This window comes from Ambystoma mexicanum, chromosome 10, assembly GCF_040938575.1.
Source record: "Ambystoma mexicanum isolate Mex_15411 chromosome 10, UKY_AmexF1_1, whole genome shotgun sequence".
NCBI classification, from domain to species: Eukaryota; Metazoa; Chordata; class Amphibia; order Caudata; family Ambystomatidae; genus Ambystoma; species Ambystoma mexicanum.
The window spans coordinates 159,563,411-159,585,172 of record NC_090932.1 but is presented as its reverse complement, the minus strand read 5'-3'; the positions used below and the strand labels follow the sequence as shown (position 1 = coordinate 159,585,172).

General features: G+C 46.8%; 1 protein-coding gene across 1 annotated transcript in view; it reads right to left on the bottom strand.

Moving 5' to 3' along the window:
• LOC138492838 (zinc metalloproteinase-disintegrin-like batroxstatin-1) overlaps nt 1-21,762 on the bottom strand; it is a 1,052,270-nt gene that overhangs the window by 257,673 nt on the left and 772,835 nt on the right. The window contains exon 7 of the mRNA XM_069620180.1: nt 5,121-5,210. Coding sequence (XP_069476281.1) covers nt 5,121-5,210 — 90 coding nt within the window. The remainder of the gene's footprint in view (nt 1-5,120; nt 5,211-21,762) is intronic.

The following is a 21,762-nucleotide window of genomic DNA, read 5'->3' as shown; positions in this document are numbered from 1 at the left end:
GGAAGAAATCAGCCCTTCTCATGCTATGCTTAAATCCTCTGGAACTCCATCCCAATGGCAAAAAAGGACACCCCTTAGTCTCCAGTGTGGGAGAAAACAGAGTATCAAGCTCTTCCAATAACCTAGATTCTATCTATCTCATGCAATTACTCATCTTTAAATTGTACTGTGATAATTATTAATAACGTAAGCTTGATGCCTTGTTACATTATCACTACCCAGTGTTTTGCTCTATGACCTATAAAGCCCTCAGTTGCTCCCAAGCTAGGGTTGCACTATAAAAATATATAATAATAATAATAATAGTAATAATACAAAATAATCTGTTGCCCTTGGCGGAACAGTGATCAGGGCAAGAATGAACATTACTCATGACTACATTTGTATCCATAAAATATAATGTTAAATTATGCATTTTCAATTAAACTTATCAGTGAACAACCCATCTCCATACACCCACTTTAAACCAACAAATCTTTCAAGAACTCCCCAGATATCAATTTATGCCACCTGCATTGTTATCCAACACACAACTTCCAAAATATTCATTATGTCTATTCCCACCCTACCAGAACAGCACTCAACTCTCCTACCATCACCCTAACAACACATCCTCAGACCGCCTGGCGAGAGTCAAGCTATCTTTGTAGATCCTTACTACAACTGTTAACTTGTCAACATTGATGGGTTCACAGGAGAGAACTATGACCTCTCAATAGATGGTATGGTAGACTTCCTGCTCAAGCATGGGCCATATAGGCAAAGATCTGATCCTGCCTCAGCTGAAGTGAGGCACTGGAGATCATAGGAGAAACTTCCACGACAGGTCGCTTTGGACCATCATTGTAGCAGCTAATCAGCTCATGACTCTGCACACTTCTTGCACATGTCCCTCTGTCTGTGCATCTTATTCACAGTTGCTGCAACCTTGCCCAACTATGTAAGCTCCAACTTTCGTGATGGAATCATCCATGTGGTTCACAGATCAGATCGTCACTGCTACTTTGCAAGGACTTTCTGCACTGGTTGCTGTTCATTTATGCTCTGTACCAGAGTCATGATGCTGGCAAATACCTCTGCACTGGTCCAAAAATAGCCACCCGCTTCCCCTTCTCCAGTGTCAACATTTCCAGCAGACTCCGGGATTTGGCCCTGTGGAGGGTTTGACTTCTACAGAGCCACCATTTCCCCCTGGCTAAAGGTTGTGCATTGCAGCTTCAGCAACATTGAGTGGGATGTTGACAGGAGGGCAGAAAGTGTCGGAAGGGTGTCGATCGGCCAGAGCTCTTAGGCTGCTTGCCAGTATTACATGGCATCAGTAGATATCTTGCAGTCCTGCAACGGTAACTGAATTGGGGGTGATTGTGTTGCGAGTGGCTGCATCAGGCATGGCTGCAGTGGGGTTTTTCCTGGTGGTGGTGGGAGTAGCTGTGGCGTTAGATGCTCCACCGTCTTTCCTCAAGACATCCTCATCTTTGTGATTTTCTAACTCCTCTTTCACAGCCCCTGCTTGTACTCAACGGTAGCACAGTAAACAGTAATATTTATGTTTATTCGATTTATAGAGTGTGGAGAGTACAATTTGCTAGAAAAACGTTGCCTTAGGAAAGATTTCAATTTTAACAGAAACATATTTTAGTAGGACAGTTTCACAAAGAGCGAGGTAGTGCACCCCGAATAGCGGAAGCACGAACAGAGAATGCGTGTCCCACTTTTCTCTTAAGCAAGTATTTAGGCACTACTAGCAAAGCCTTGGTAGCAGAGTGGAATACGTGACCTGGGATATGTTTAAACCTGCTGGACAAGAAGGCTGTGCCAGATTTCGCTACACAATAGTAGAAATTGCACAAAGTTTGAATTCAGTTGCTTTACATTAACCAAAAAAAAAATGTATGCGAGGGAATAACATGTGTTGATCGTGTGAAGGCATCATTAAGTAAGACACAGACAACAGACTTAAAATGCAAATTCAAATACTTTATTAAATCAAATGACAGGATGGTAGAAGGCCTAACTTGCCCTATACTAAGGTTGGATTTCCGTACTTGAACTAAACTAAGGCAAGTCTGAGTCAAAGAGTTCAATTTAAAGGTCTGTGTCCACAACCTATACTTGCCTTTATGACTAAAGCTAACCAATGTGTAGGGATGTCAGAACCAACAGAAATAGTGTTCAACCTCAAAGATTTGAGCTCTTCCAGCTCACAGCTTTCTTCCAGCCCCCTTCCCCAAGTATTAGAAAGTTCTGCGAAAAGGTTATTTCTCCAGTTCACAGTAATATAGTTCAATATTGTTCAAAACCAATCCTCAGGGTTCCCTTTCCCACGTTTCCAGCACCACTGTTCACAGAAAACAAAAGAATGTGGATCTTTGTTCCCCAGACCACGCAATGTAGCTCCTCAAGTCTCAGGGTTCCCTTCCACAAGACTTTATCTTCATTACAGCAATGTCTCTAAATTCTTAATGTGTAGGGCTCACTGGTCTAGTTGCAGTTTTCAGACCAAACAGTGCACCCATTACAGGTCACGCAACCAGGATCCCTGACTCTCGGCCTCTTGGCTTTGATGTGATAACTTTTAATCTCCTGGCTTGTTCTTCTCAGCCTCTTGGCTTTGCCATTACTTGTTATACATCCTGTCAGACGCTTAGGAAGTCCAGCACAGCAGTTATTTACAAAAGTTCAGTTGAGGGTGTATTAGTCACACCCACCTTCCTATGTCTCTTGGTCACCCTTGTGCCCTCTGTTGTCACTGCTTTTCACTTGGGCTTTTGGGTTATTCACTTTAACTGTATGGGTTTACTCCATTCCACCCTTAGAATGCTTAGTTTCAGTAGTCCACTCCACTTTGTGTTCTTTAAGCATTTATCCCGCTGAATTATAAAGTTCTCTTTTATCCAGATCACAATATGCATTGGTTTAACTGTATTTAAAGTTCCAATCGCTTCAGTATCCCGTAAGTATTCGTTTTGCTTAGTTTTTCAAAGTTCAACTTGGTTGAGTATTCAATAAACTGGGTTTTGATGAATTTTTTTAGTTCAATTTAGTTCAGCATTCAATAACATTGCAGGAGCGCCTTGGCATACATTCGTCTTACTTTGACACTCACAGGCTTGTGGTGTCACCTTCTCTCGCGCTCCGATTGCCGCTGCGTGTCTTCCTTCTGCATGCCGGCTCCTAGAACAACACTTCCTGGATGCGGACTGCATCCCTCCTTCTGGTGCTCGCCAGCAGTTCCTGCTACCGAGCACGGCTCAGTGCACCAGGCTGCACGCACTTACACAGCCCCCATGCCACGGGCAATGTAAGCTTCCTGGGCAGGTTGCCGGTGTCCTGACTCCTTGTCTGGTCCCACCACAGCTTCCTCCTCGGTAGCAGGGTCTCCTGCTGCTCTCTCCCGCACAGGTCTCCCAGCTGCTCTCTACTTTGCTGCACTGGTCCCATTTCATACACCTGCAGCCCCCTGACAGGCTGCAGGTGTGGATCTCCAATGAGACTTGCCTGAACACAATTAAATGATCATGCCTGACCCTTGCAACTCTCTATAGGCATCTTCCTCATCCCAGAACTAAAGTGATCAAGTTGTGTGGTGTTCATTACTCTCAGTTGCCTCTTCTTCGTCCCAGTACTAGATGGTTGGTGAGTGTTTGGAAAAGAGGGGAACTCGCTTATTGCAGCCCATGAAGGTCAGGGGCAGTATGGGTTGGTCGTCAATAGGGAAAGGGGGATACCATATCTCGCCCAAGGGCACCCCACACCTAGTCCTCAAGGACCCTCCACCCAGGCGATCCTCTCTTGCTTCTACACCCCGAGGGTCAGGATCCAAGAGCGATGGCCTTTCCCTGGCCACCAGCGCAGTGGATCCAAAGGGAGTAGGAGTGAGAATACCCTCAGGTTTCTCACAATCGTCAAAGCCCTAAGATTAGATGTGGAGCTGAATTTTGAATAATTGTATACCTTTCAAGAGAGGAAGCTAGAAGTCCCAGACAGAGAACATTTGCATATTCAAATAAACAACATCTAAATAATGACACTAATGCACCCAGATGTTGAACATATAGTGAATGTAGGGGAAAATGAGGTCCCTCGTGTATACCACATGAAAGTGAGTGAGCTTTAGCAACCCAGGAGAACAAGGATACAGCTTGTGTGTGGCTCAACAAGAAAACAACCATTTAAATGTCATCCAGTGCCTTTCTGGAAGAAACCCTGCTTGCAGAGGATGAAGTGCTTTCACATTTGCAAAACATGCATGAAATTGACTAGCAGCAATCTACTCTAACACGTTTGCAGGAGCTGGTAAAATGGACACAGGTCAACAAGTATTGAAGGATTAAGAGCTGACTTCTTAAGGAGAAGTCTAACCATGACTGCTTTCAAAAGAACCTTCCTTGATGAAACCAGACCATTAATAATGGATATCAGTAGCTTGCTTATCGGTGTAGAAGATTGTGTGAGGCTCTAAGCAAGACAAGGGTCCAAAGAGGTCCTCACAGGTAACCACAGAAAACACTGCAGACAAAAATGAATCTCATGTGTTAAACAGACAAGAAAAGCGTGTGCTGAAGTCTATACGACATTTGGGGCAAACGCAATTGCATCGCAAAACATTCCACCTGATGGAGTGCAAAATGAAATGTATTGATTCCCTTCCCCCTTTTCCACTTGCATCTTCTGATTGCATCTTGGTAGTATGGCTAACGCCTGCGTATAGAAGAAAATTTAAAATGGTTGTTTTGGTGTTTCCAGAATATGAAATTGCATAACTGTGAAAATTACTTCAATTTGTTTTTATCACTGGTCAGAATTTCCCATTCTTGCCATAGTCGGTTACATCATCAGTGGCGGTCATATTGCAATTAGTCACAATCACGGGGGTTCCAATGTGAGACCTCAGATTTACCAATTGTCAGTGTTTATACTGCTTGAGTCGCATTATCAAAACATGTTGGACGAGAACAAAAAACTGCATACTGTGTAAACCTATGATGAGACAAACACATTTATTTCACAAGTAAAACACATTGTTCAAACCAAATGCTTCTTATGGAAATAAAAATGACTTAGAAAATATTCCTTGATTTAGTCAATCAATGCACAATACTGACAAAGTTTTCCTATACCTCGCAATTATCACAGCATCCTCCATATGCACATTTGGCTCCAGGCCGAAATTTGCAGTTTGCAGGTTCACAACAAAGATTCTTGCATTCCTTTAAAGTGAAAAATAAATAAGCATTAAGAAGCCATACAATCAAACAAAGTACAGGCAATATGACAGAAGTGTACGATATTTAGATGTAACACGGACCTGCAGTCATCTCAAATGTTCACAAATAGATACACCTAGATACGCGTAGAGGCTATGAGGTGAACTAATGCTTTAGGGCATCAACCTACCATAGAGAATTGACAAGAAATAATTTTTAGTTTTGGTTTATACACCCGATAGTATCTCAGAACTAATGGTAGACAGTAAAGCGAAGGTGGAAATGGCATTTGATCTGCCCTTTCTACATTCCTTTTATTATGTACTGCTAGGTAGGAGTGTGCGTGGTAGATTATATTGCCTCCCTTTGATGTCAATCTAATAGAAAGACATGTCTCAACCTACATAGAGGTTTCATTGTTTTGTTGAGGGAGGGGCGAACTCGCATGTTTAAATCGACCAATCACAATGACATCTGCATTATGCCATATATCAATGTATTTTAAATTATTTCTTTTGGTGATTCTTAACTTACATTTCGTGAAATTAAAGTCTGCGGACCCCAATGATCCCCAACTGAAATCTTTTGATAATCTAATCTGCTTCCCATTTACCCTAAGGTTAAGAGCCCTGGTCACAATTAATCATAGAACCCGCCCCTCTATGTGATAGCAGCCGCACGCAAATGCTAGGCAAAGCCCCTTGTCATGACATTAGTGCACGACAGAGACAAATGTCCTCTGTATGCAATGCATTCACATGACTCCATGGAAAAGCACAAGATGCCTCTGCCATCAATATCAACCCACCCTTTCTCCATGCTACTATTATTGTTTTTCAATTCATTTCTGCCCTTAAAGATTCACCCTTTGTTGAATACAGTGTCCACTGGTAAAGTCGCCAGTGAAAAGGTAGCAAGGGAGTGGCATTTCCCCATATTTGCACTCTTAGAAAAATCAAGCACTTTCCCCAAATTGTATATGTTGGAGAAGGCATTTTGTGGTGCGGATAAAAAAATCACCTCCCTGTGACTTTTTTCCACACGACTTTTTCATTTAGAAATGTTGAATAGTGCCACTAGCGCCACCTTCGACAAAAACACATCCAGGAATTTCCACTACTGCAAAGTGCTCTTTTCTATGGGCTTTTATTTAGTATAATGTACCTTGTGTAATGGTTTATTATGCAGTTGTCTACTGATGTCTTATTAGCACCATGGGCGTAATGAACATTTGCTAATTAATTTTTAAAAAAGATATGGACTGTGCCCCCTTTTCTAAAACCAGTTACTTGACTAACTCCACTGTACTTTTTTTTTTTAAAGCAGATTACTAAATTAACTTTGATTATAAATATAATTTTGCTTTTTTTTCTTCTTTTTTTTAACAGTTCTTTTTGTCTGGTTTCATTCATCACCAATCATAGCAAGTATGCACCGGAACACACGGAAAAGGAAATGCTTGCAAGGGAAAGCAAGCAACAAACGGTTGAGATGACTGCTTGTGGGGGCAAAGATTCACCAGATCCCTGACCGAGTCTAGTGGAAGACATTTTCACTTGGTGTACCTGCCATGTGGTCAAGTGATGCCAACTTTCATTGAAAATACCTTGTGCCGTAAAAATTTCACCTGAAAGCGCAATACATCAGAAGATGATCCTCCTCCTCCACTATGCGTAACTCAGCAAAGAGAATTCATGGCAGCGCGCCTTACACATTCGGTTCTGAGAATGCTGATGGTGCTTATGCACAAACATTGTGGCACCGTTCGTCCTCCTGTTCCCAGTGAATGACTATTGCTTCTATCCCGTTTACAAAATAACCTTTTTATGTTATGTTGATTTATACTGCACACCGCTACCACCCAGGGGAAGTCTCCAGGGGCTCACATGGCTCTGCAAGAAAGAGGACTTGGTTAGTGCACATCAGCATACAAAACCTCTATTTCGGCCCAATATAAACTACACAGAATAAAATTGCTTCACAGATGGCAGTATGACCCCAAAAGACTCTACAAAATGTTTGTGCAAACAAGCTCCCATTGTTGGAGAGGATGTGGCGCCCAAGCGGACTATTGGCATATGTGGTGGTCATGCCCAAAAACACAGGCATACTGGAAAGAGGTGCTAGCTTGGATCATAAAGAGGGGATTACCCGAGAGTGTGACCCCAGACTGGTGCTATTCGGCTTGGAAGAACAGGAAGATCGGTGAAACATGCTCCCCACATGACACACTTCCTGCTACTAGCAGCAAGGGTCTGTATCGCCATAAACTGGAAACCGCAGACTTGTCCATCTGAATCAACCTGGGCCCAGAAAGCTAAGGAACTCTACGAGATGGAGAATATCACAGAGGCCCTCCACAAGATCACCCTAAGCAAAAGATGGAGTGGGCGCCTTTCCTCGAAGCCTACAAATGACTGAAGATGAAACCAGGGAGATGAAGCCCTAAAGAAATTAATGCAACCATCCCTGTGATTGACATCCGTGATTCATTGTCTCAAGGGGGAGGGAGGGTGTTGTTCTAGTTAACCCAAAAAATGCATTTGAAAAACTGTTTTCTTTTACATGTTTACATGCTTGAGCAATACAAATATGTGTATAAAACAATCGTTACTTGATGTTAAGAAAATGCTCAATAAAATAAATAAAACTATTTTAAAAAGATGCAGTCCTCGATAGCTGGTGGGTCCCGAGGGGCCCGGCCCTCGCAAGGTGCTGGGCCTCTGTTCCTGGTCAAAGCGCTGAGGCGCCTGTGGAGTGTAGCCATAAGGCTGCAATGGGTCGATGTATCCCTGAGGAGACCAGAAACCTGCCCTGTACAATCCGATGCTGCTTCCAGAGGTAAGTGAACTGGAATCATTCTGCAAAACCCATTCGATGGATGAAAACACAGGCGGGCCCTGAGCTGGATCCAAGATGGTCGTCGGCCTCAGACATGAGAGGATACATTTCGGTGTTGCACCAGAAGCAGAGGCATCAAGCTCAGAGACCACTCTGGTAGGTACTGAGCCTCAGCCGGCCGGTATTTGAAACGCCCTGACTCACGACATCAGAGCGAGCTCCAATAGGCTGGACGCCCTCAGCCCCTGATACAGTAGCCCTGCTGGATCATTCCGAGGACAAACACTTGTTTATTTATTTATTTAATTTATTTATTCATTTCTAATGCGCCGATAAACTCGCAAGTCTCGGGCGCAGATACAAGGACACAAAAGACGAACATGAAAATGACAGGACAGTACTGTGAGGGGGTCTAAATGTCAGCTGAGTCTAGGAGCGTAGGTTTAGTCAAAGAGATGAGCTTTCACTAGTTTACGAAAATGTAGGTAGTTTTGGTCTTTCCTTATGTTTGGCGGCAGGTTATTCCAAATACCTGCTGTGATGACTGGGAAGGATTTACCTAGCCCTAGCTTACGTTTGTGTGTGGTTACTAAAATCTTTTTTTGGTCCATTGATTTAAGGCTGCGGCTGGGTACATAGGTGTACATTTTGGCTTTTAGGTAATCAGGGGCCTTCCCGTGAATACATCTATGGGCTATTGTGAGGGCCTTAAAGTGTGTTCTGCTTTCCACTTTGAGCCAATGTAGCTCCTTCCTAGAATTACTGATGTGTTCGGATTTTGTTTTGCATTTGATGATCCTGACCGCATTGTTTTGAATGACCTGAAACACCTGCAAGCTTTTGTTTGTTAGCTCCTACCATTAATGCGTTACCGATGTCTAGGGGGGATAGAATAGTTGCCCTGGCCACGGTACCGCAGTTGTTCTCCAAGAGGTATGGTCTGATGGATTTGAGAAGCCTTAAGTAGTAATTACAAGTTTTTTTAATGTATTGTGTCTGACCGTCTGCTCCTAGGGATGCTTCCATCATCAAACCCAATGTTTTAACTTTCTCGAGTACTTTGATATTAGTGTCTTCAATCTGAAAATGGGTGTACTCCGGGGAGAGAGACTTTCTGGTTTGAGCAGACCCAAAAACCATCAGTTCAGTTTTCTTGCCATTAGGCACATCCAGTTCGAGTCCATCCATTTTTCGATGATATTGTAAATTCTGAGTAGATTGTCGTCATCTTTTTTGTGGTCTCCGCTGAGTTCTAACACTAGCTGCGTATCGTCTGCGTAGTTAGTGAAAAACACATTTACATGGTCTAATACGTAGCATAAGAATCTGATGTAGAGGTTAAATAGTAGTGGTGATATGCTGGCTCCCTGAGGAACCCCACAAAGTATATCACTTTCCACGGAGAATGTGTCTCCCCAGTGGACTTACGAGGTCCTGTTCTTTAGGAAGGACATTACGCATGTCTTTGCTGCTGATGAACCGTTAGCCGTTTTACCTAGCGCTACTTCAAGCAGATTATGATCCAGCATATCAAATGCTGCACTGAGGTCCAACAAGAAAAGGAGGCCTGCCTTTCCCTTATCTGTGATGCTGAGCATCTTGGTCTGAAGATCTAGCATGGCTGATTTAGTACTGTGTGCTGGTCTAAACCCTGACTGTTGTGAGTGGAGTGAATTTGAGGCAACTTTGTGTTCTTGTAATTGTGCTGTGGCAACTTTTTTTTTTTTAAATCTGTTTTTATTGTTTACATTGTGCCAATAACATGGTTACACACCAAAACAAAGTGCAGTTAAAACCGCCCCACCCTCCCTCCCCCCAATCCCAACTGTCCGGACCCAAACGCGATGCACCACAAGTTCAGCTTTGTGATTGTTGTGAGTCAATTGTGTCGTTGCCAGAGGAGCTTTCTGCATTGGGGTTGAACAATGTAACGGTTAGCTCCACCCATTGTAGGAGGTCGTCTGAGGTGTCCTGTCTTTGTTGGCACTGGGCCACCTCCCAAGCCGCAGTTTCGGCATTCGTCCATTTGCGAAGGTCTTCCCACCATGTTAGCAGGCAGGGGGCCTGCGGGCGCTTCCAGTTCATGGCAATGCGTCTCTTTGCCAGCATATACATTAGGTCTTTTAGTTTATTGAGTGGTCTGTTCTTCTTACTTCTGGGGTATCTACCAAGGATACATGCTTGTGGCGTGTGGACCTCCAGGGTGATGTTCGCCTCGGCCACCTTAGTTTTGACCTGGGCCCAGAAGGACTGTATGGCGGGGCATCCCCAGAACATGTGTGTCATCACTGCGTGGGATTCGTTGCATTTAGGGCATCCCGTACTCACGGCTCCATTAAATCTGGAGATGATGTCTGGCGTGAGATACGCTCTGTTCGTAATGTAAAATTGGATGAGTTGGAACCTGGCGTTCCTGGATACCTTCTTGTGGTATACCATTATGGCCTCCCATTCTTTGTCTTCAAACTGCGATCCAAGTTCCTGTTCCCACATTTCCTTGCACTTAAGGCTTTGCTGGGTGACGCTGTCTAGCAATGTGTCATATATTCTGGAGGTCTCGTGGCCTCCCTCCGCCGCCCCGAGCAGGCTCTCTATGTTTTCTTGTCCGGTGTTCAAGTTCTCTATCGTGGGCCAGCGAGCTGCTAGTCTCTTGACCACTGCATTGTGTAGTAAGAACTGTCCGGTGTGGATTCCAGAGACTTCGTGTAGCTCTGTGAAATTTAAGATTCCTTGGTCGTCCACCAGGTCGCCCAGGGTGACAATGCCGCAAGGTTCCCAAGTGTCTCTTATTATCCTTTGGCTTCCCGGTCTGTTAGTCATGATGGCAGTTATTGGGATCTGTGGAGAGTAGGGGTCCGGGAGCAATGTGGCCCTGCAGGCCCTCCTCCTTATCTGGATACCCAGGAGGATCAGGTACGAGTGAGGTTGTTTGGTTCTGGGTTCACACTATAGCAGATCCCTGAGGAGCAGTTGCGTGACTCCTGGTTGCAGCAGGCGAGTGTCTGTAGTGGCCTTGTCGGCCATCCATTGTATCACATGCTTCAATTGTCCAGCAAGGTAATACAGTTCGAAGTTAGGTACCCTGAGGCCCCCCCTGTCATACGGTCTCTGCATCGTTTCCAGGGCGACTCTGCGCCTTCCATCTTGCCACAAAAACGTCCTGCACAGCCTATGTAGTTCAGTGAAGAATTTTCGTGGTATGTTATATGGTATGTTGGTGAAGAAGTATAGGAGTCTGGGCAACGCTACCATTTTTAGTAGGCCCACTCTGCCCGCCACCGACAGTGGTAGCTTGCTCCTGAATTCCATTGATCTTGCCAGACCTTCCTTTGCCCTTACTGTATTCAGCACGTGCTCTGTCTTGGGGTCTCTATGCACCTCAATGCCCAGGTACTTGAAGGAGGAGGGTTCCCATTTCAGGGCTAGTTTGGGAAGCTTATCGGTCGCTACTCCACTCAAGGCGGCTAGGGGGAATAGGCAGGATTTATTATGATTAATCTGGATCCCCGTATATCTGTGGAACCTGTCTAAGGTTTCTAGTATGTAGGGCAGCATGTGTGTAGGGTTGGTTAGGTAGAGGAGCATATCGTCGGCGTACATAGAAATCACATGGTTCACCCCGTCTACCATTATGCCCCCATCTCCATATTCTTGTCTCAGGTAATTTTTAATAGGAAGTTGCAGTTTGTGATTGGTCTAAGTTTGCTTGGATCTCTAGGACCCAAGCCTGGCTTTTTTATCAGGGGGTTTCAGTGACCTTTTTTATGGCTTGTGGGACTGACTGGTCCCTAAATGAGGTATTGACGATTTTCACCAATATGGCGGCGAAGAGGTCTGAGTGGTCAAGTATTAATTTGGCTGGTAGGATGTTTTCAGCGCACGATATCGGTTTCTTGGACGCTTTTTTTTTAATCTCCTCTACAGTGATATTTGAGAAGTTGAAAGTTTGTATGTTTTCAAGAGCTTTTTCTAAAGGCATTTTTATGCTGTTGGGTTTTTCTAGTTGGGATTGTGTAATTTTATATCTGGCTTTTTCAATTTTCTCAAAAAATGCTTTCTGGGTGTTATCGCATTCCTGTTTGCGAGGGTGTGAAGGGAGTCGAGATTGCCGTTGCTTTGTCTATTGACTTCAGGATATTAAATAGTTTGCTTGACGCATTGTCGGGTGCTGTAATTTGGTTGTTGAATTACTGCTTTTTGGCCTCAATTATCTCTTTCTTATAACAGATTTCCGCAGTTTTCCATTTTTCTTTATTTTCTACTGTGGGGGTGGTACTCGATGATCCCTTACCTCTTGGGTCGAAGAAGAGGACTAACTTGATCGGCCATAGCTCGGTAGGGTCCCTGAGCCGGTAGCCACAACGCCCTCAGGTCTGTCCCCGGAACGTCCGGAAGAGCCCCCAGATCCCTCGGCTAGGGACTGTGAGAAACCTGAAGGTGTCTCACCTGCTACTCCCCTGGATCTGTCATCCAGGTGGCCAGGACACAGCCTTAGTTATTCGATCCAGTTCCTGGGGGTGGACCAGTGAGAGATGATCACCTGAATGGGGGCTTTTCGGTAAGCGGAAGTGGGACACTGAAGGGTGAGAGGCAGTATCCCCTTCTGTGAGTCTAGAAATTACACTCCCATAGCATAGGCAATGTATTTTGTTGGCCGAAGACCAACCTCCTCATATATTCGGTATTAGAAATACAGATTCATAAGCAAGACCAGAGTACATCCATTTTGAACGGAATAGAATCGCCATTTTGTCTAATTTTTGCTTCTTGCTTTCTGTTCAAACTGCTTTGCTGTAAGCTTATTCTATTCCGTTATTTCATTGTTGCTCATGCATAGAGCAAGGCCACAAGATACATGTTGAAACACAACGCAGGCAATCCAGACAGCAATGCTCGGTCTCCTCCCTCACATGGCCTTGGAAGTAAGCAACAAGGCATTTAATCACTACGCAGGTGCCAGCTAGTCTCGCTGATGCGGTAGAAATGGTAGGAACAAACAATTAATGGCTTGAATTATGCTCTCTTTTACGGTCCCCCCTTCACTGAGCCCTGTAGAGCGAGTTGACCCCTAGCACACGAATAGAAACTAGAAGATAGCAAGGCCTGGAATGCGTCTCTCCCCTGCATGCAGCTTGCTTAAAAGAACAGGAGCAGTGTGTTCCCTAAAACAAAGACTCATGTCTGCAAGTCCGCAGATTGCAAACTGTTGCTAAATGAATGTCTGAAGGTGTCATATTTGTCACAATTGTCAATCATCGAATCCATTGCAAAAGAAATACATTATGGGCGGTATTGAACATGTCATTACTGATAGTGAGATGTTTGTTTTGTATATATGTAACTGTTGTAAAATGTTCGCTCTCTTGCATCCCTCAGGGTCTGGAGACACACGTTGCGGGACGTGAGACCCAGTTGGCCAACTGAGACTATTTGCTTTGCAATAAACCCTAGCTTTTGGGAATTGAACCTCGTGTCTGGCATATCAGTTTGTGTGTGGTGATTGTGCCTTGTTTCCATACGCGAGGGTCCCCTAGGGGCCCCATCACTTCCATATGACACCTTTTCCCCATTTTGCCCAGTAGGATACTTAGAAACTCTCCCCCACCCCCCTTTTCCAACACAAACACTTTCTGACAATGTGAGCGACAACGAACTAATACCAGAGCCGTTTACCTGACATGTCCCAACACAAGGGTCAGGCAGAGTCAGGCAATTGCCGACAACTACACACACCTGACTGCCCTTTCCCTTCCCCATAGGGATAAAAGGCAGAGCACAAGCGCACACTCTAAGAAAGAGCAAACGCACCAGGGAGCAGCATTTCTAGGACGGCAGTTCAAATGGAGGAGAAAGGCTGCGAGACCTGAAAGGACGTCAAGGAGAGAGTTGCCCTTGCCCTTTTCAGACCAGACCTGCGACAAAGGAAATAGAAGACCGGGATTCGCAGCTGGCGAATGGTGTGGAGGATGTCAGCGGTACATGGAACCCCCACGCACGGATAGCCGATTTGGGGAGACGCAGTTGCCATCCTGGTACTGTCGTTGACTCCTGCTGCAAGAGAAAAGCCAACAAGTTCAGCACAGCCAGTGATTCGGAAAAACATGATAGTAGATTTGACAGTTTTAGGCTCAATGTTGCAGTGGCAACATCCCACTCACTGGCACACGCGTTCAGGGAAGGCCCACACCGGGGGCTGATTACCAAGCTCTACAAACTACTACAAGATGACATGCTAACAATCAAACCAACGTACATGGCCAGATGGGAAGCAGATTTGGGGCATCCCATAGATGACCAGACATGGGTAGACATCTGGACTAGGATCAACTCTGCCTCCAGATGCTTAACTAACAAGGAATGCGCGGGGGGCGTGGCAAAGAAGGCCATGTGAAGAGACGTGCCCTGGAGGAGCTCCCTTGATCCTGCATTGATCCTGTGCTGAAAATGCATGAATAAATGCTTGTAGATGCTTATAATTCCAGGCGCGGACTTATGAGCAGAGCGGCTGTATCTGTTGAAGTTTTCAGGGACCGTGGTCGCGCCGCGAAGAAGATAATCCCATACGAAGAAGAAGAAATCGTGAGCCGGATAGAAGAAGAAGGCAAGATGGCCGCCCGACAGCGAGGACAAAGGAAACGGCTGACCGAGGAGTTGTGAGATGACCACAGCGGACTGGAAGGACAAGGCGGTGCTCCGGATGTGGACATATGCGCCAAACAGGTTCCGTACACCCGCAGCGTGACAGGGTGCCGTTACCATATTTACACAGCGTATTACGTTTATGGAAAACCGAGAATATATGCGCATGGACTGACGGTGGTCGGAGCGTGAGAAGCCTGGAATTGCCTTCCTGCGGTCGGAAGCGTGTTGCAGGAGTCGTGAGACTTTTTAGAAGCAGGATCGGGATGGTGACGGGAGAGGAGACATGGTGGATGCCCACGGACAGAGAGGGACACTGAGAAGAGGAGCTGAAGTTGGGCGGTGTCCGCGGTGCGGTGAAGAGCAAGTTGAGTGAATTAACTTGGAGAAATGCAATGTATCCGAAGTAGGACACATTTAGTCTACAGCTAGCCCCTGCGACGCGCGTACAGTAGCGCTCCGGCACCACGCTCCACCGCTTTGTTACAGTGTTGCGCGAGGCAGTCCGGACTCCTGCAGAGTGAAGCCAGGGGGGAAAAAAACAGTCATTGCCCGTGCTGGAGGACACAGTAGCGGAGAGCCCTGACGTGCGCTTTGACTTCACACTATCGTGGAGATGCAGAGCATGGGAGCCCAGCATACAGGCATGGAACGAGGGAGTGACAAGGCCAACGCTGAATGAGGAGAAAGACCGACGGGCACAACAAGAGGTACTTGGGGAGTGCGACAGCCGGGGGTCACCCGCGCACAGCCAGTGTATGGATGGGAGTTGCACACTAATGACACCTGAGGTGGTGTCCCAGGGTAAGGAGCAGTACTTTGCACAGTCGCCGGCGCAGATTAAAGTACCAGGACACTGAGAGAGAAATATGCTGTGCTGCAATCAAAAGGCACACTAAGTAGTGCCTTGCAATCCCGAACAGTACGCGGGCACTTCGAGCGGCATAATTGGTTTGGGACAAGTGACAGGAAGTACCCCTGCGAAGAAATTTCTCTTTCCAGCTACGTGGGAGAACACAATCCATTGCGCAAAAGAACGTGTGTGTGAGGGTCCCCTCAGACACGAAAGTCAGCTACGGACCGCCACCCTGGGACTATGTGACAGGGTTGTGGGCGCACTGTACGAGAGGACGCACCACCGCTTTCAGAGCAAGGGCTATGGTGGATGCTCTGCACAGCGGACAGTAGGTGGAAATGGGCGAGTCAGAGACTCCTACGAAAGGAAACTAGAGACGCATTGCATGCCGAGGTGTACGACGACTGGGAGAGTGTGAAGCGGAGAAGGTTGGTGGCCCCCCATGCTTGGATAGGACGTTGGACACTGAAAAAGAAAGGGTGCCCTTCTCCCCCTGATTGTGAAGCAGTAGAAGTGGGTGGACCCACGCAATACGGCTGTTGCGTCATGTCTAACAAGTCTCTCAGACAGAAAGTGAAGCAACCAACGCTAGACGATTTCGCCAAAACACCGACGTCTGCAGGTGGCATGGCCACCGTGAGTCCAAATCAAGAGGTTCTTGGCACAATTGCGGAGCCGAAAGCAGATCTGAAAGCATCCTGGGAGGCCAAGTTTGAAATAGTAGTGGCCGATTTAAAAACTGTGTTGGACCTTAAGGTTGGTGAAGTGCACGAGGAGGTGAACCTGCTTCGAGAGGATGTGAGGTCCCTGTCGGAGCGCACAGAGAGCCTGGAGAAAGAAGGGAGCTCGAATACGGCAGACTGCGCCACACACAAATCGGAACTGCACGCCCTGGTGCAAAGAGTGGGCAACCTAGAGAGCAGAGCGGAGGAAGCGGAAGGGCGTGCTCGAAGGAACAACATTCGCATTGTGGGCATACCAGAGGGAGCAGAGGGCCGCAACCCCATGGAGTTTATTGAAAACATGCTGTTACAGGAGATCACTGGAGGAGTTTTGACGCAGGGATTCGCTGTGGAGCGGGCGCACAGGTCTCTGACGAGGAGGCCGCCGCCAGGCAACCCGCCCAGGCCAGTGATTGCCAAGAGCCTCAACTACAGGGACCGGGAGAGGATTCTGGAATATTTTCGCAAAGGTGGAACAATCGAGCGAGGGGAGGCTAAAATAACAGCCTACCCGGACTACACCCTGATGGTGCAGAGGAACCGAATGAACTTCGGGGTGGTTAAGAGGAGACTGAGAGAGGTGGGGCAGAAATATATGCTACTTTACCCAGCAAAACTGAAGGTCTTTCATAAAAACAGAACTTTCTTTTTCGACACTCCGGAGGGAGTTACGGGATGGTTAGATACGCTGGGCTGCCCCCAGGAGCCAGACGTCCAAGCGGAAGGAAGAGGCAAAGGAGATAAGTAAACAGTGATCGAAGTGGGGTTGCTTGAGACTATGGGACTTGATTATAGTCACTGAAGTGGCCTGTTCGTAGACGGGCCTGGAGTGGAGCAGATAATGCATGGTTTGCACTATTGCTGTTGCTTTAAGAAGGAGCCTTTCTGGGCTAGTCCTCACACCCCCCGGGTAGTATCAATAGTTAAGTAGCCACTAGGGCGACTTCACCCTACTGAGCTCTGAGCGTATCAGACAGGGCTAGATGTGGGGGTGCCTGAGATCCAGGGATGGAGCTGGGCAACAGTTGGGGAAGGGGTTGAAGGGGAAGGGACGGAGTTGGGGAGGGGAGGGGGGAGTTTGGTGTGTATATAGAGTTGGGGAGTTTGAGTTTAATCGCGAGCCTAAAGGGACTAGCCCTAGCATTGTATCTGGATTGCGTTAGTGGATGGGAGCAGTTGGAAATGAGAGAGAGGGGTATTGATGAACCATGGGGGAGCTTAAGATACTGACGTGGAATGTCAGGGGACTCAATAGTTACCTAAAACGGAATAAGGTCATGCTGTATCTGAAAAGACAGAAAATAGACATCGCGTTATTACAAGAAACGCATTTGACCTGGGATAAACTGGAGTTGGTGAGGAGAAAGTGGAAAGGTACTGTAGTGGGGTCCACATACTCGGCCTATGCTAGAGGTGTGCTGGTATGGGTGGCGCCACACGTCCCGTTTCAGCTGAGGCAGGAATCGGTGGATACTAAGGGGTGTTTGGCCATGGTGAGAGGGGTGGTGGAGAATAAGGAGGTGTACGTGGTAAACACGTACGCCCCCAACCACAATACGACAGAGTACTTCCGGGCTATGTGCACCAGCCTGAGCTGGTGCGTGGGTGGCGCAGTGATTTGGGGAGGGGATTTCAATTGTGTGCTGAACCCTGTAGTGGATAGGTCAGATGACAAGATGGTCAGGCCTGCCCCAGCGGCTCGGGCATTGCAGGCGTTGTTAGATGACTTTGGGCAGGTAGATGTGTGGAGAACTAAGCACCCTAACGAGAGGCAATATTCTCACTACTCGGCCCCACAACAGCTGCACACCAGACTTGATTATGTCTTTGCCACGTCGGATGTGATGACAGAAATGTCTTGCATAGAATACAAAGCGAGAGTCCTATCAGATCACTCACCTTTGGTGGTGGGGTGGCAATACGGCCGCCCTAGAGCACGGATCCCGACGTGGCGCCTCCGTGCAGAGGCGCTTAAGGACCCGGCTTTTCGGGAAGATGTAAGAGAAGAAATCATTAGTTATTTTGAGATGAATACAGGCAGCGTTGACTCGGCGGGGACACTGTGGGAGGCATTCAAGGTGGTGGTGCGGGGTGTGGCCATTGCTAAATCGAAAAGCCTGCATGATGGGGTTCTGGCTGATTTACAAAGAGTGGAAGGCGAGTTAGAGTTAGAACTAAAAAGCGAGTGCATGGACACCGAGCTAGTGCTTAAGCTACAGCAACAATGCACGGAATACTGGGAGAGGCTCTGTAATCTCAATTATAAAAAGTACATTGTCAGGATTAGTCAGGCGAGTACAAAGGCAGCGAATATGGCAAGGGAAATGTGCACCCAGGAACTACGACTCAGGTATGCTAGAACCCAGGAGTGCAAATAGAGTGTGACATCAAAACCAATATATGAAAAGGGATGTGGGGTAAGCACCTGACCGCGAGGAAAGTCGGCAAGCGCCTTACCCCCAATTGCTGTTACAGGTACTGACAGCGCTAAACCCACGTGGAGGGCAAGCAATGTCAGGATCTGTGTACTAACATTCTTGATGGTATTACATAAGGGAACTTAAGAACTGTACTCACGAGGACGAGATAAACCTCTTGAATGTCAGCTAGCCCACGAATCCTGTTGAAGAAACTGGGACCCCGAAAGGCTAGAACAGCAATGGAAGGAAAACTAAATACCTAAGTGGGAATAGTGTTTACAAAATAGTGAGGAAAACATAAGCATTCACACAGGAGCTAGCTACTACCGCACACCACACCTAATAATCAAAGGGAAAATAAATGCAGAAGTGCAGTGGAAAACATGGAATGGATCCTCTAGAAAGTAAGGATCAGGAGCAGGGAAAAACGAAATAACCTATGCAAACTTCTCCCTACCCCTCCTAGGAAAAGACAGGAAACTAAACTAAGAGGAAGGCTAAGGCAAATGGGTAACAGCAGCAAAGGACAGAGTCAAAGAAATATAGAACACAGACAAACTGGGCTGCATCTAAAAGGGGAAAGCACTGAGAATTGCTGCCTGCAAACAGAGGAAGACAAAAAGGGAAATCAAGGGAGCAGAAATCAATTAGCGCATGAATCCGAAATTCAGGGCGGAGGAAACAAGAAAACAGGAACAAGGAAGTAGGTACAAAGGCAAGGAACCAGGAACCAGGGACTAGTCAAAAACAGGAACACTGCAAACGATGACCAGCGCTGGACTGAAGTAAGACTGAGGCTTTTAAAGCTGCTTAACGAGCACACGCCTCGGGTGTGCTGATTGCTGCACCTGCCGCCACAGCTGTTACCTATCCTCCACCCAACCTTGTGTTGCAAGGGTGGAGGTGGAGCAGTGGGCCAGGCATTCTGGGAAGCATAGTCATTTGGTTAAAGAAGCATGCTGGCTGCCAAAAACCTGGAATGGATCCGGAAGGGAAGTAGCTGGGAAAATAGGGATTTAGCGCTCCCAAATCATCACAGCACTGTAGCATAAAGTTCGGAGGAAAAGTCCAGTAGGGAATAAACCCCAAATCATGCCCCCAAATGGTGGGAACGGGAGCGAAGGGAGCGAGTCGTGACAGTATACCCCCTCCTACGGCCGGCTTCGGGTGCCCGCCACCCGCACGAGACATCTTCTTTCCATGATGGGAGTGCTTTATCTTTGGAGGTGGTACTGATGGAAATGGTGGCCTGTGGGCAAAGGCAGATGGACTTCCATGATAGGAGTGCTTTGTCTTTGGAGGTGGTACTGGTGGAAACGGTGGCTTCTGGTGCGGAAGAGACTCATGGTTCGAAGAAAGGCATGAAGGACTTGCAGGACCAGAAGCAGAGTTGGAAGGTCCAGGAAGCTCAGTCACTGGGAGTGGACCCTTATAAGTCTTTGAGGAGGGAGGCAGGCTGGTGCAACATGCCTTAGGCAATGGTAGAAGCTCTGTTAGCCTTTCTGCCGAGAGTGGACATGCGGGAGGTGAGGAAAATGCTGGCTTCAGGAAAGGTTTATGCTCAGCCATTAGAGAAGGTGGTGGCTGAGGTAGAGGTTCAGATTTCCTTCTGTCATCCATCTGGGAAAAGGCTTGTGGTTGAAAGTGACTAAGGTTTGACTGCACATGTTCTACGCCTTGGAGACCTGAAAGTCCAATGGGTTGTACAAGGCTAGTACTCCTGGTGACAGTCGTGTAGCCACTTTGTTTCACGTGGGATACAACAGCAGGGATGTTTGGCATACTGATAGGAGTGATAGACGCAGTACTTGGTATTTCAGGCAGACTCGCAGAAGGAGCAATAACAGACACATCTTGAACTGCAGCAGTCATTCCCTTCCTTTGGCTACTAGCACCCGACTGGTGCTTCTTGGCGGAATTCTGTTGCACAAGTCCTGTAGGTAATACGCCGGTCTGCACCACCCCTTGTGCACACCCAAGTGAGTGGTTCTGACTCACCACTTGGTCCAGCTTGATGACTCTGAAGCGGGAGCTGGCAAAAGTCTCAAACTCTGATGCTGCATCTTTAGGAGGCTCTGATGCTAAAGTGAAGCAGTTGGGAGAATCGTCTTGTGGAAAAGGCAGGCATTCTGGTGCTCCTCCTGAAGCAAAAGAAAGGCAGGCTAGACGTTCATCGACTGTAAATGGTTGGGATTCAGGAGGAATCGCTGGAGCAGAAGAAAACACAGCAGAATCTGATGGTGTAGACAGGAATACCGCTGATATTGGCAGCGAGGCTATGCAGGATACCGGCGTCTCATGAACTGAAGACAAATACTCAGTATACTCCGGGACTGAAGACATGCTCTTTTGATGGACTACCGGAGGCTCTAAAGCTGAAGGATGATCTGCAGGATGGGTCACTGTAGCTGAAGACAGGCAGGTCAGGGGAAACCTTGAGGCTGACGGCATGCAAGCTGGAGCAATCTCGGTTGCTGGATACAAACATGTCCAGGTCTTTGGGACTGGCTCTTGAGTAAATGGCAGACATGGCAGCGGTTCATTGGTTGAAGACAGGTGTGCCAAAGATGACTGCAGGGCTGTGGATTGAATCATAGAAGAGTCAATGGTTGTAGGAGGACAGACAGAAGTCTCAGAAGTTGACAGACCCATCGGTGGCTCAGGAATGAAGGGCACCTTTAGGGCAGTAGACTCCTTGGCACCAGTAACCAAAGACTGAGCTGTACCCTTGCAGTCCCTTTCTTTAGTGGGTGACACAGAGTCTTTTTCTTTGTAGAAGTCAAAATCAATCAGTGGAATCACCATAGTAAAGTCTCTGTTAATCAGGATTTCGTCTATTGTCCATTCCTCTGTTTTAGCTTCTGAAAGAGGCAGATTATCAATCAACAGTTCAGGAACCGCCTGACGGTTCTTTGGTTCAGTATACTGTGGAATGAGTCCATCAGAACATGAAATCTGTACTGTGTCTGACTGTTCGTATTGATCAGAAGTGGCAGAAGGAAGAGTGAACCCAGAGGTAACATTGTTTTCCACATCAGCTTTAACATCTACTTCAGTCTCAGCAGCTGTATCAAGAG